This window comes from Nansenia antarctica (assembly GCF_963989245.1).
Source record: "Nansenia antarctica genome assembly, chromosome: 3".
Lineage (NCBI taxonomy): Eukaryota > Metazoa > Chordata > Actinopteri > Argentiniformes > Microstomatidae > Nansenia > Nansenia antarctica.
Window position 1 is genome coordinate 13989002 of NC_137688.1, and position 14475 is coordinate 14003476.

At 44.7% G+C, this 14475-nt stretch overlaps 1 protein-coding gene and 1 pseudogene across 2 annotated transcripts; one reads left to right on the plus strand and one right to left on the minus strand.

The window, feature by feature from the left end:
* Nucleotides 1-474: 474 nt before the first annotated feature.
* Nucleotides 475-7594, minus strand: xiap (X-linked inhibitor of apoptosis). The gene is made up of 8 exons (XM_080525890.1): nt 7459-7594; nt 4501-4797; nt 3543-4122; nt 2419-2518; nt 2101-2179; nt 1952-1991; nt 1635-1826; nt 475-1481 (listed from the first exon to the last, which is right to left on the minus strand). The coding sequence occupies exons 2-8, from the start codon at nt 4738-4740 to the stop codon at nt 1288-1290; spliced, it is 1425 nt and encodes a 474-aa protein (XP_080382016.1). The 5' UTR covers nt 4741-4797; nt 7459-7594; the 3' UTR covers nt 475-1287.
* On the plus strand, nt 6971-14458 carry LOC308153754 (uncharacterized protein C21orf140 homolog; annotated as a pseudogene). The gene is made up of 2 exons: nt 6971-6987; nt 13958-14458. The product of its transcript is annotated as an uncharacterized protein C21orf140 homolog (transcript).
* The last annotated feature ends 17 nt before the right edge of the window (nt 14459-14475 follow it).

The window sequence follows — 14475 nt, forward strand, 5'->3', positions numbered from 1 at the left end:
GTCCGCTTGTCTGCTCTCCTCTCCTCCTTCATCTCCACCGATCGACACACAGGCGGCTAGTCAAGTAAATTCTCAGGACATACGCCGCTGACCAAGAGTGGAGGCCAAATCCATATCCGACACAGCACATTTAGAGGGTAATATAAATTACGAATGTAATGTAAATCACTTCAATGTTTGCAGATCTGAGTAAACGTGAATATGTGTTGACATTGAACCTTCAGCTCATAAACACTAGGTGGAGCTATCACCTCATTCCTTTCCTTTGAGCGCCATCAAAAGCGGTAGGGTAAGGGATTGGGGTTGTTTTTGTCCTGGGGCAAAGGTGGGAGTCTTTTCCATCGACCTATTTATGTACTTCGAACAGACAGAAATGTGGAGGGGGTATGCATGTTACAATCAATCAACCACTCTAGGGTGAGAGTTCAGCAAGTAACAACAGGTCAAACATTTGTTGAATTTTATTTCACAATTTATTTTTCACTCATGGTAAAACAGGAGTTGCCCAACAGCCAGAGGCCCAAGGAAAAAATAATAATTCTGAACTCGATTTAAAGAGAACTAAAAATATCTGTGATCTCCAGTGATAATTCAAATCATGAAATTGATATGTCAGTTATGCAGGGGACCCTTAAACAGTGAACAATTATCAGTCTACAATGTATTCATTCAAAATCTATAATATATTCTAATAAAGAAAGAATAATAAAACTGAATCTAGAATTTAAACAAACAAGTTAGACAAAGAAACATACAATTGGGAAACCAGGACCCCTGTATCGAGAGCAGAAACCAGATTGATTTTCAATCTATTAACAAATGTTTAATGGAATATGGACAGCATAATAACTTTACAAGGGGAACAAAAATACATTGATGTGATAGTTTATATAAATAAATGACAATAAGTAGAAAGGCTTGGGGAAAGGCACTATTGGTAAGAGCTAACACTCTTGGCACACTATTGGTAAAAACAGAAAACAATTACCATAAAATCTACACTTGTGTACATTTTTGCATGGTCCAGTGACTGTAGAGTGTGCCTTACCTATGAGGAAGTATATCATTACAATGAAAGCAGAAATATACAATTATACATGATTTGATATTCACGATTCCCTTATTCATACATACAATGGTATTAAATATAATATATCTATGTACATTTCGCATTAGGATCTTTTTCGTTAAGTAAAATCATTAGTGTGTGTGTGTGTGTGTGTGTGTGTTGGGGGGGGGGGAGCAGCATTCAACCAGGGTCTTGTCCTGACTCTTTGCAGGACTAGGTTAGGAGATGTAGGTCTTGATCTTCTGTGTGATGGCACCACAGCAGATAGGACACTTGTTGAGGGACTCTGAGCATTCTTTACATGTGACCAGGTGACCACAGGGGATGAAGACGACACAGATGTCTCTGTCCATACAGATTTTGCACTGTTTTTCCCTCTGCAACCTCCGTAGTTTCTCCAGAGGCTCCTCATCTGAAATAGAGGGAAAACATATTTCTCCCTGATCCCAAACATTAGAGGTTTTAATTGAATAGGGCTACTTATTCAATGATAGCCAGCACTGATGAGACTTTCCCCAATTACCCAGAACATGAATATGAGTGTAGTGTACGTATATGACATTACCATGATTCTCTTCTGACATGACCGAATCGCTGTCCAGGTCTCTGTTGAAGCAGTCCTGCAACAGTGCCTCTAGGCTTGGGTAGGCCGTCCCAGTGCTGCGTATCCTCTCCAGGATGGTCCTCTCTACCTGTGCGGGGTCCAGACCCATCTCAACAGCCCTCTGAGCCATGGCTGACTGCAGCACATCCGTCTCTGCACAAAGAGGAGACAGCAGACATGTTCAGCAATGAACGGGACTGAACGGGGATATTCTTGGACTCTTACACAAGTGGACAGAGAAGGGTTCGTCTCTGAAGGTGTAGGCCATAAATATTCACCTGTCTCATGTCTTGAAAATCCATTTTGATGACCCGAAGCCTGGAAAATGAATAACAAATGATATATCTGATATAGTACTCAGGAGACTATGCATAGTATATTTGTAAGCAGGGTTAGAGGGTTAGGGGGTCAGGGGTCAGACACTTACTGTGTTGGCCCTGCGTGGACTTTGCAGCTGAACACTGTTAATAAACTCCTGTCCTTTCTCTGCCAGCAAGAAACTGCACCTGGATTGACAACATCAAGGGGATTCAGAAGCATACTACTACCTTACTGTTCTACTACTTAGAATATATTATTTCCATCACATCCATATAGAAACACAGCCGGAGCATGGTGTGTGTGAGGAAGCCCATGGTGGAGTGATGGGGGGGGGGGGCAGTCATCTTCTAGCCCTGCTTGATGGCCCTTCAGGTAGGTGTGTGTGTGTGTGTGTGTGACAGGTGATGGGGATGATGGTGTTTACCCAGGGTAGTGTTTGGCATGCTCCTCCCAGGGATCCTCCTCTGGCTGCCAGCCCTTCAGACCCCCACCACAGCGGAAACACATCACTTTGTCTGGAGCTTCTACATACACACACACACACACACACACAATCAGATCACTAAATGGAGTAGTAGAGTGAGTCTCCATTTGATTGTTTTCTTGTTATATTTGTCTACTTTGAGTGCATTAAGCACCACCAACTTCTTGTCTGGACCATTAACCCTATATCCCTCTACTTACACAATGTGCTTTCTCTCTATTCCTGTACTTTCGTCCCTCAGGAGGACACATAGACGATACATCCCCCCTCACAACCCTTCCAATCTCATCTATCCACAAAGCCTGCCCTCTCCAAGACTTCTCCATCACAGTTGAGAACTCTACAATAACCTCCCCCCAGGCAGCCAAGAACCTTGGAGTGATCCTGGACAACCGCCTATCCTGTGCGAAGAACATCGCAGCGACAGCACGCTCCTGCAGATTCCTCCTCTATCCATCAGAAGGATACGTCATTCCTCCTCACCAGTGAAGGAGCTCATCTCTTGGTCACTGCTCATCTCCCGCCTTGACTACTGCACTCCTGGCCGGGCTCCCCACCTCCGCCATCAGACCTCTGCAGCTCATCCAGAATGCTGCCGCCCATCTGGTTTTCAACCTCCCCATATTCTCTCATTTTACCCCCCCTTCACTGGCTCACAATAGTAGCTTGCATCAGATTCAAGACCCTGGTGGTCGCCTACCGGGCGGCAAAAGGGACAGCCCCTGCCTACCTGCAAACAATGGTCACCCCCCCCCCCCCAAACTTCAGCCCGTTCACTCTGCTCCTCCACCTCTGCTGGCCGACTGGCCCCACCACCTCTACACCAACGCAGCAGTCACGCTGCTCGGTCACGTCTCTTCACTGTACTGGCTCCCCGCTGGTGGAACGAGCTTCCCACGGCTGTCAGAACTGCAGAATCACTTCCCATCTTCCGTCGGAGACTGAAGACCCATCTCTTCAGGCTACACCTTAACCGAGACATCTACTACCCCCTTGTACTGTTTCTCCAGTGTATATTAATAGGCCCATGGCTCTAGTCTAGCCCATCTCTAGGACTACTGTACCTCTGCTGTAGAAACCTGCTCTGGCCAGCCATTCAGGGTCAACAGGGTGCTGAATGCCTGTGAAGCTCCTCAAACGCTCCTCAAAGCTCTCCATGGGCACGTGAGGACCACGGCGCCTGCCACTCTCCTCTTGTCCGCCCCTCTCCTCCTCCTCTATCCCCCCCTGGGAGGGAACATTCCCTACGTCGTGTCCCAGGATGAAGTAGCAGTTGGGGTAGTGTTTGGAGTGCTCTCCCCAGGCTGAGTCCCCTGCCTCCCAGCCCTGCAGCATCCCTGCACAGCAGAAGCACTGCACCCGGTCACTCTCCCCCAGGGAGAAGAGCCCTGCCTGGGCTAGCTCCAGGGGCTGCACTGGGGCTGTGGAGGACCACACGCCAAAGGTCCTCAGTCGAGAGTCCTCGCTGTTCATCTGGGGGAAAATGGGGTACGTGGACTCATCCACCACCTCTCCTGTTCTTAGGCGGAACTCCATGTCCTCCGCTTCCTCGTTGTAGGGGGGGCCGTTGTTCAGCACGGCACTACGGCTGGGATTAAACATGGGTTGATGGATACAGCTGAGGAACATGCAGCCCGGCGAGACCTGCAACATTGAAACAGAAGTATGACCATTTGGTGTAGGGGGAATTTGTATAATGTGATGATCTATGAAGTGTTGTAGACTTTGCTTATAGTATGTTGAATGCCAACAACTGACAAAAATAAGATCTGTAAAATGTTTCCAATACATAGACAACACTCTGGCGGGCTGCCATAGTCTAATTTGTCCCACCATAGTCTCATAACGGACTGAAAGTATTTTTAGCGCTGTCATTTATGTTTTTACTTTTTCGTTGAGCATTTACAGTGCTGCTCACGCTGCTCGTGCTGTTGTGGAAAGTGTTCGAGCAGGTTCGCTCTAAGGCCGGACGCCCCCCCCCCCACCCCCCAATCCTGTGGGAAACTCTGCTGTAATCATCACCTCCTTATGCCTCTCTACGGGCGCGTCTTCTCCACACCAGTTCTCCACCGTCGTCTGACAGCTGAAGCAGCGGACCCGGTCGGCCGGACCGGTGAAATAGAAGCCAGCCCGGGCCAGCCTCTCTGCTGACACCAGTTGGGCCAAAAGGGAACCGCGAAACGAGTCCAGCCGACTCCCCATCAAGGACCAATCGATTTGAGCATCGTGATCTGCCTCCAGGTCGCTGTCTTGCATAGCCATTATAGCACAGGGCTTGGAGTACCACAGAGGAGATAGCCGTGGTTCTAGGATATCAGGCTGGGGAGAAGATTAAAACTACATCAAACTAAGGCTAATCAATTCTGAGAAATCAAACATGTACAATTCTTGCATTTTCACTGCGTTTGCGTAGCCTAATTTGTAACACGTGAGTCAAAACCGCAATATCTAGATCAGCGGTTCCCAACCTGTGGGCCGCGAGAGTACTGCAAGTGGGCCGCCAAATCATGGGCAACAAAAAAAATAATATTGACGTTTTTTTGCTACAAAAACGTTTTAATTTTAAAAAGATAAAAAATCTTGGATTGAACAGCCTTGGTCGTATTGTGTGTGGTGTGCGCCGATATTTCCATCCGAAAAGAAGAAGTCAGCTCGCTTCTTGATTGGCTACATTCCATCCCGGACTCGCGAGCAGGGTTGCCAGATGGGATCGACATTTTCCACCCTAACCACAGTCTAAAACCGCTAATTCCACCCAAAAAAAACGAGCCCATTTGGCAACCCTAGTCGGGAGTCGGGAGTTGCCCACACACATAAGGATGTTTGGTCGTATTGAAAACATTTACGATCTTGGTATTTGATCACCTGCTATATAAAACATCGCCGCTCGGCTTTAATGGTTTAACTGCTATACATTTTTTGCCACGCTCCCTCTAGTTGTTGGTCAATTACGTTGTTGTTTTGAGCGCTCGTGCGCGTTCCATGCGCGTGCACGCGGGGGGCAAAAAAAAAATCGCGCGAGTGGGCCGCGAACACTGGAGAAATAGGGAATGTGGGCTGTGAGTCCTAAAAGGTTGGGAACCGCAAAGCAGACCATTTACATAAAGTTGCTGTGGTAAGTGGCAGAATAATCCCGGTGAACCCTTAAGGGGTTAGAATCAAGGACCCCAATTGAAATAAGCCAGTGGCTTTCTTGGGTTTTTATCCTGTTAGTTGACCTTGTATGTAATATGTACTTTCATGTACCTACTTCTGCAAATCTTCTAATAAAGTTCTCAATCAATCAATCAATCAAGGACTTCCATGGATCCGTGGATCAGCTACATTCAGCACAGTAGGGTCTTCTAATGTTTACTTTCTTCAACTCTTAATAAAAGCAATGGAATGCACCTATTGTATGTTAAGCTTGAAGAATGATTGTACTTTTGGACAAACAGTTTGAAAATGTACGCAAATGTCTGATAATGCAGTGTTTTGTATTTTCCTGAGGTGGCTATAGATGGCAACATCCACATTGCAATTAGGACACTGTGCCTTTAAGTGACAGTTAAGACAGTGAAGCTGTGGTCACATGGAGGCGTTGGCTGTTCCATGTGATCTGCTGCTCCCACACTCCACTCAGGCTGAATGCATTCATGGCAAGCAGAAACAAACCAGGACAGGCCTACACCAGAGTTGTTTTTAACCACCGCCCATAAAATGCATGTACACACCAATCAGCATACATACAAACAGATCAACATTCAAATACAGACACCCTTTTAGAATGAGTACAATGAGGTTTTGAAAATAATAAAACATGTTTGTATTTTAATGATTAAAGGGGCAATCTGGGATTGGTACATCAATTTTGTCGACTGAGTAATGATATATAGGCTAGCCATTGGTTCTTGAAGAATATAATTTGCCTCATTACCTTCGTTCAACCCCAATAGAACCAAAAATATAAGCCTAATTAGGCCTAATAAAAATAAAAAATAAATGTTCAGGATGTAAATGTAATTGTAAACAAACACTGTATAGCTTCAAACCATGGTTAAGACATATTTTTTGTATTTATCTCATGGATGGTCAGTCTTTGTCTTTGATTGCTACGGCAGTCATAGTCAATTTGTCTGGTTACAATTCTCAAGCCCATCCCTCAGCTGTTTATTACCTCCTATCTCCTCTCCTAAGAATGCTCAATGATACAATTGACGCAATCAACCCTAAGTAGGCCTAGTGTGTTAAAGGCGTCTCCTAAATGTCATTCATGTAAATGCAACACAAATCAGTTGATAAGGGCAGGGCACTGTAGAATGTGCCAACACTACCAACTAACATACCTACATACTGACAGATCCATGCATCACGTGTGCATCACTCCTAAAGGCTGGAGTAGGAGTATGACGACTAGTCAGCTGAACGAAACACAGAATGTCAAGTGGAACAAGTTAGATATGTGTTTCATGCACTAAAGCTGAACTTTCTATTGCGTCAGGGGTTCAAGAGTATGCCTGATGCCAAGAGGTCTCCACAGAAAGGTATAGCTATGTACATTACAACAACAAAAGTATGATGTCGCTGGTTCGAAAGCACTGGGGCAAGTCCATATGATGAGCGGGTCACACGTTGTTGACCAGTCCCACTTTCACACTGGAAGGTTCCCAAGCCAACACTCTTGTTCCAGGCAGAACAATGTGACACCGCGATGTTGAGAAATAACTCGCTGATGACTCTCTGTGTGACAGCAGCTGGCACCACTCCACCGCGCTAAATGCGCACAAAATATCCGCCTGAGCAATTTGTAATGCAATTGTGCATTACATATATTATATCAATGCCATTCATGGCCTCCACAAGTTAAAACAAATCAGGCAGAACTTAATTAACAGGAGGCAAACGTCCTATATTAACCTGATCAGTGATAAGAGCATGTTCGCCATAGTGGTAGCCATAGCTACAACAGTCATGACAATGCACAGTAATAGCATAGCTTACCCTGAAAAAAGCTGTTGAATTCAATCTCGGACGTCAACTAAGCGCCTCTTGAACTCTGTCCGGGTCCTGTTAAACAGATATATGAGACTATTATTTGGAAGACTTTGACATGACCCCTCCTTTAGGGAAGTAGGTTCAGACGCTGCGCGCAACTGCCTCGGCGCAGCCCACCTGACCACTAAAGCGACTATAGGGTGCGTTCGTAAACTTGCTATGGAAATCTGATCAGCACTCGTGGAATGCCTCTTGTCCAATCAAATGACTTGGTCGCTCTATGGCGTTGAACCCAGTGTGCGTTCCGGCGCTCTCAGAGCGAATTTACGAACGCACCCATAGTCAAACTAATGACGTAGAGAAAGGCTAAACACATTGGACGGTAGAGCTTCTGTGATGTAATGGGGGCATTCTGGATAATGGTTTTCTAGCGAATATGGGCGGGGGGAGGAGGAATAAACAAATCCCTAGATTTAAAGCCTTTATAGTTTTCGTTTTAATTTAATCACTAAATAAATCTAAGAAAAGTACTGTTAAGTACAATATGTGGTGTCTTGTAAGGGTCTAAGCTGTCATCTTTTTTGCTTCTTTGAATCAAATTCATGACGTATAGAGCTCCGGACGTCACGTGTGACTCGAGTCACGAAACTTTGTTTACCGCGCCATATTGGCAGAATAAAAAACACTGGATGCAGCACCAGCGCCAGTGGCAACTTCAGACCATCAGAGTTTACGTCCCACTTCACCGACCAAGACAAAGAACGCTACATCGCTAAACTAAATAGATTGAACATCACCGACCTGTTTAACGCCCCCGGCGTACTATTCGAGCCATTAGAAAACGAAAACGCAAGCTAGCTGTCTGCTAGGCTAAGTTAACGTTAGGTAACATGTCCAGTTACATGTAGCTTATCTCACCCAGAGTTATATTACTTCAAATCGCTTCACCTAGCAAACAGTATAAGTAAGTAAAGCAAACAGTATGCCTATCACCTACATATTTATTATGATCAAGCAGCAGAAATGTGTAGCCTTCTGTCTGCTCCCCCTGTCCTCTCACAGGTATCAGTTCACCCATCAATCCCCATTGTCTATAGTTGAATAAATCAACATTGTGCAATTTATAATATGTTGTCTTTCTAGTTTGTCTTACATTAACATTGCTTTAACAGTTGTCAACCCACACAGCAGTGGCGGCTGGCCGATAGAGGGCGCTGGGGCGCCGCCCCCACCTTCACTTCCTAGTTGCGATTTGTAAAAGTTTTTTTTTTAAATAAACATTGTTTATTCACAAAATGCGGCTGATATTCTGTCGGCGCCTATCAGCATTAATTAAAAATCCTCCAATACAATAAACATTTTTATCTGTGTGTGTGTAAAATTCACTGTTAAAATACATAGGGGGAGGAGTCGGGACGCTGGTCGAATGCAAGTCTATCGCAGGCCAAATACTTTTCGCTTACACGTGAGCTGTAGCAGCGTTCCAATTGGCTGTCTCCTATTTCTGGGCCGGGGCGCAAAAAATTGCGTCCTGAATATCCGGTTGTTAAGTCTGACGTCAAACGTGACGTTTTGCAATTTCCGGCTCCAAACCGGCTCAAAACAATGTGGTGGTCTGTAAACTGTGCAGAAATGAAATGGCCTATCACAGCAGTACATCTGCAATGAACGAGCATCTCAAGCGAAAGCATCCTGGAGCTCTTTGTGAAGACAGCCGCAAGATAGCACCGTAAGTCAGCGTTGTATTTCTGTTCACTTTTCCGGCCGTGTATGAGTGAAAAATGGATAGCTACTAGCTAATGTTACACAAGCAATGTAGCTCACCACAGTTTGTATGTCTTGTCTTCTGGTGTTAGTAACGTTAGCTATGTAGCTGGCTAGCTACGGTAGCCTATTGTCATTGTGGTGCTCGCACCTACTGTACGTTATCTAGCTCGTAGCTCGCATGCTACGTTAGCATCAATTTAGCTAATCATAACATAGCAGCGAGAGTAACGTTAGCTAGCTATGTAGCTACTAGCTAGCTATGTGTTGTGGTGATGGACAGACTTCTAAATGGCCATGTTGGCATTCAAGTTGGCTAAACATAGCAGTGAGGTGGAAATTAAGGGGCCTACACATGATAAGATTTATTTTTTTATTGAACAGAACTTTCTTATTCTGCTAGAATTGGGCTTCATTGGTAATACCATAATTAGTGTTGTTCCGATACCGATACTAGTATCGGCATGGCCACCGATACGCACAAAAATGCTGGTATCGGTATCGGCGAGTACTAACACACAAAAAAAAAATCGTTTTTTTTTTTTTTTTTTTTTAAGTACTAAAGTTATTTTGTTTGTAAATGTTCACTTGCTGTTGCACTACTACTACGACTGTTTTATATCTGAAATGGATATTGCACTGATTGGCATCTGTGAGAGCCACATTTCAGGTTTTATAAGGGGTTGATTTTCTTGTCACCATACCAGGTAGACAATAAAAAAAAGTTCTATAGTATTCACTCTCTGTTGGTATTTTTTCCTGTTTTACAAAGGTTTTGAGCAGTGCCAGACTAAGTGTTAGCAATAATTTTACATCGAGGTGAGTATGCGGCTCAAAAAACATGTTTTTTTGTTTTGTTTTTTCAAACGCCGTGGTATCGGATCGGTACTCGGTATCGGCAAGTACTGCACGGTCAGGTATCGGTATCGGTATCGGGATCAAAAAATGGTATCGGAACAACACTAACCATAATGGCATATTTACAGTACATGGACAGTGGATTGAAGCATTTGAAATGTCTGTTTTGTATAGTATAGTTGGACATGTTTTTTTTTCCAGGTGAGAGAGTAATGTCAAAATGACATTATCTGACTGCATTGCCCACAGCAATCCAAAACTCAATTATAATTATGTTATAAATTGATATGGATCAATTTATACCTCTTATTAGATTATAAATACTCTGGTTGTTATGTTTGCCTTTTGGTTGACAGCAAAAGGGAGAGAGGAGGATAGAGAGGGAGAGAAGGAGAGAGAGCAGGATGGTGTCGGCCTACCAGAGAGAGACAGCAAGAACCAGGTAAGAAAGTGGACAGGTAGTCAAGACCACATAAGTAAGTAGCCTTGAGAACCGATGGTTCTCGAGCCTAATGGCCCATAGGGAAGGAGCCTATCTCCTGTTTCCGTAGCGTGAGGCGGCTTAATGTACAAGTTAGTACACCCCCTGGACATGACGCTGGTATGTCGCAGGGTCTTACCCCCTGGGGGGGGGGGGGGGGGGGGGTCCATGCCACGGTCGATGCCACCCCCCCCAAGGCAGCAAACCTAGGGGAAACACTGTTATTCTCATGCTAAAATCGACTGTAAATCCAGATTTTAAAGTTGATATTCTTCCCCGTGGAGCATGCCCCCATAACCTGTGCCCCACCCAACATTTTTAGCACCAGCCGCCACTGCCACACAGTATTAGGCTGTCTGCAGTCAGAGCATGGCATACTTGTGTCCTACAAGAACATGGAATCATGGGACAGCAAAAAACATGGAATATGTCATAAGCATCAGCTTTATTTCACTTTTGAACATCCTCAGCAGCACCTGTTGGGGCAGTTTAGGTGTTCACTGGAAGGGTACAACAGACTCACAGGCATTTGTAAGAGCACAGCATACTATACAGACTGGATAACATTAGCTTCTAGGACTGACGTTAGCTAATGCTAACACTATTTGCCGGCCTTCTGCAAATGTTACGTATCTGAGACCAAGCCGGGCTGCTTAACTGCAAGAGAACCTCCAGAGGCGGATGTAGGATTGTAGGAGATCCGGGGCTTAGCCCAGAGGGAGAATATAATGTGCGCGCAGAGCGCGACGGAAAAATTTGCCTTCAACCTTCAACTTACCACCACCTTAAAGCGGACAAAAGGCTGTATTACAAAATAGACAGTAAACACACACACACACACACGTCAGTCACCATCATTTATATTTGTATAGAATTACAGAATTGATGGGCTGAGGCTAGTTATGTTACAGTATGTATATCAGGGCAGACTCTGTGCTCACCACTTATATTGTATTAATTGTCTTGTCCTGTGTTATATGACGATATATTACATGTATTGTTGGCCTGTGTATAGTACTGTGAAATCAAATCCCCCCTGGGACATTAAACAAACTTAGTTAGTTAGCGTTACATCTTAGGATAGATTTTAGTCATGTTCTGTATAGATACATACTACCATAAGGGCATACTTAATGTGGTTACTCCATGTTTACTAGCTGTAACATTAACGTTACATCATTCTTTTTCACTTGTTACTCAGTCAACCAGAGTGCAGATATCAAAGACTATCAGCCTGTTATTCACTTTATTTGTATAAGTATTATCCTTTGTTTGATTTCTTACCATGTACCGTAACAGTACCTTGCTATGTTTCATTTTCATTATAACATAACGTTATGTTATGATAGCCAGCTAGCATTAGCAAACTGGAAAAGTAGTGTCAGTGAGTCAGTCACCTTTCTAATAAGATTCACAAACCTGTAACATCATCTATGTCATCACTGCTGGTGATGTCATTGTTGTCAGCTGCTGATACTGCTGCTGCAACAGTTATTGGCGCTTGTTTTGTTTAAAAAAACTTTCGTATATCCATCCTTACAATTTTGCAAGTCAGGCACTGATTGAGATCACTTCTTCTTCAGGGCAGGGCAGGGCAGGCTACGCAGTACGCAGGCTAATGTCGCGCAGCTGCTGCCTCTCTGTTGAAGAGCTGTACAACACACGCTGCTGTACAACACACGCTGAGCTGTACAACACACACTGCTGCCTCTCTGGAAGAGCTGTACAACACACGCTGTCTCAGGAAGGCCTCCAAGATCTCCAGGGACCCAACCCACCCTGGGTACGAACACTTTACCCGGCTGCCCTCGAAAAGGCGGTTCAGGACCATGGCCGCAAGGACAAACAGACTGAAGAACAGCTTCTACCCCAGGGCCGTCCAGGCCCTGAACACAGCAAAGACCTAGGTTCTGGGCCCTGGACAGTCTGGACGGATTGATGGCAGCTGCTGGACTGAAAAAATCAGGTGTAGTGCTGAGGCACAAATATGTACATTTCAAGCCTGCAAACTGCGACACTTTAAATAAATGTGCAATAACACTATGTGCAATATGACAACCCTAGTCGTCTATCTGTACAGTATAGTATAGTGGATAGTGTACATAGCCTTTATTTATGTAAACCAGCTCCTTCCCTTCTTGTGTTTTTTTAAAGTTTTTTTCTTTTCTTTCCTAACACCAGGGGAGCCACCCCTCCTAAATTTCGTTGTTTGGTACCTGTACTGTAAATAAAGACAATAAAGACCATTCATTCATTCATTCATTCATTCATTCAACTCCGGTACTGCACGTTACTCACGAGTTGGTTTTTTTGGGAAAAGTAAAACATTCGGGGCTTTTCAGAAAACATCCGGGGCTTGAGCCCAAGTAGCCACCCCCTAGCGCCGCCCCTGAGTCCTCGGCAAGAGAATGTGTCCACTATGCAGTGAAATCGGCGAAAATTAGTTTCAAAATTCATTTATAATAATGGAAGACTGGACGCTCTCCCGCTTTGTACTACTGCTTCTACTCTGCCAAAATTATGGCGTTAAGGACCATTACTCGGATTTTCGGGTTGCGTGACGTTAACTCCCGGAGCTCTATACCGTGTATATGTTACGGTACATGTGGGAATACGGTACATGTGGGAAAACTAGGGATAGGGTTAGGTGCTAGGATGCTAGGGTTAAGGTTAGGGGTAGGGTTAAGGTTAGGGTTAGGGTTAGACATGCCAGCATGTATCAAGTCACCCTAGCACCTAACCCTAACCCTAGTTTTCCCACATGTACCATATGTGTATAGTGTCCTGCGTAAGTACCTGTGAAGCATTTTCTTCTTTTTTTTTCTTCTTCAGTGAAGCATCAAAACAATACAAGGTAGTGCTGGGGACACATCGGAAGGGGAGGGGGAGAGGGTTAACTAGTGAAGGCTAGCTTGAAGAGGTGGGTTTTGAGGGCCTGTTTAAATGTTGGCAGGGTATTGGCCTGTCTGATGTGGTTGGGGAGGGCGTTCCAGAGGGACGGGGCTGCGGCTGAAAAGGCCCTATCACCCCAGGTCCAGAGCTTGTACATGTATAAAGTATGTGACCCATTGATCCCATCAGACGCTGGTGGAGGCAGTCATTTAGCCATGTGTGTATGAAAAATAACCTTTGACCACTATTTACACGTGGCAGATCAGTGAGAGTGCTGTTTGATCTTCCATTGTGAATGGTGATCAATGCTATTCATGCATGCATTTGTTGAGTTTGTGGTTTAGGCCTGAGCGCATCAACTCTTGTGTGTCCCTAGGCTGTGTGTAGCCTTAGATTTATAATGTGAAACCTCCATTCTTTACAACAGTTTGTTATAATTTATTTTGGATTAAATTGGTTATTTTGTATTGATATACTATTCTCATTGTCAACTTACCTACCTTGTCTCAGCCACGTGTTATTTCACTGTAACGGATCATGCTCACTTAAACCCTCTGCGGAAATATTTGAGGAATTGTGTTCTAATTTGAGTGAAAACTACGGCAAATGTGCGATTGTAGTCAACAATCAGAGCTGGAGGTCATTGAGGCGTGGCTGTAACTCTGTTTCCACGGGGTACCTTCGTCACCTGCCCACGGCCCCGGTGGAATTCGCACCGATGACCTGCTGCCCGAAGGTGGCACACACTCACGGGCACGAACTTCTCCAACTCCCTTTCCAAAGCGCGCATCTGAGCCCTCTCAACAACGCATGGTCCACTGTGACGTGGTTCGCAGCCAACAACCGGGGGAAATGCTCAGAAGCGATTTGGGACCGGGACACTGCATAAATACATCTACTGGACATAATTGATGGAGGGGGCTCTAAAGAAAATGACCAAAAGAAAGTGGGAAGAGGCAGTGACAAGAGTGTGGAAATTACGAGAACCATTACCTGAATGACAATCAGTGATCATGTATTTATTCTGA

What these genes read in the sequence shown, in the direction of transcription:
- xiap (XM_080525890.1), bottom strand. Translation starts at nt 4,740, where the DNA reads ATGGCTATGCAAGACAGCGACCTGGAGGCAGATCACGATGCTCAAATC. An exon ending in CCGTAGAGAGGCATAAGGAG is followed by an intron (nt 4,123 to 4,500) that starts GTGATGATTACA and finishes TCAATGTTGCAG; the next exon opens with GTCTCGCCGGGCTGCATGTT. An exon ending in CATGTCAGAAGAGAATCATG is followed by an intron (nt 1,482 to 1,634) that starts GTAATGTCATAT and finishes CCTCTATTTCAG; the next exon opens with ATGAGGAGCCTCTGGAGAAA.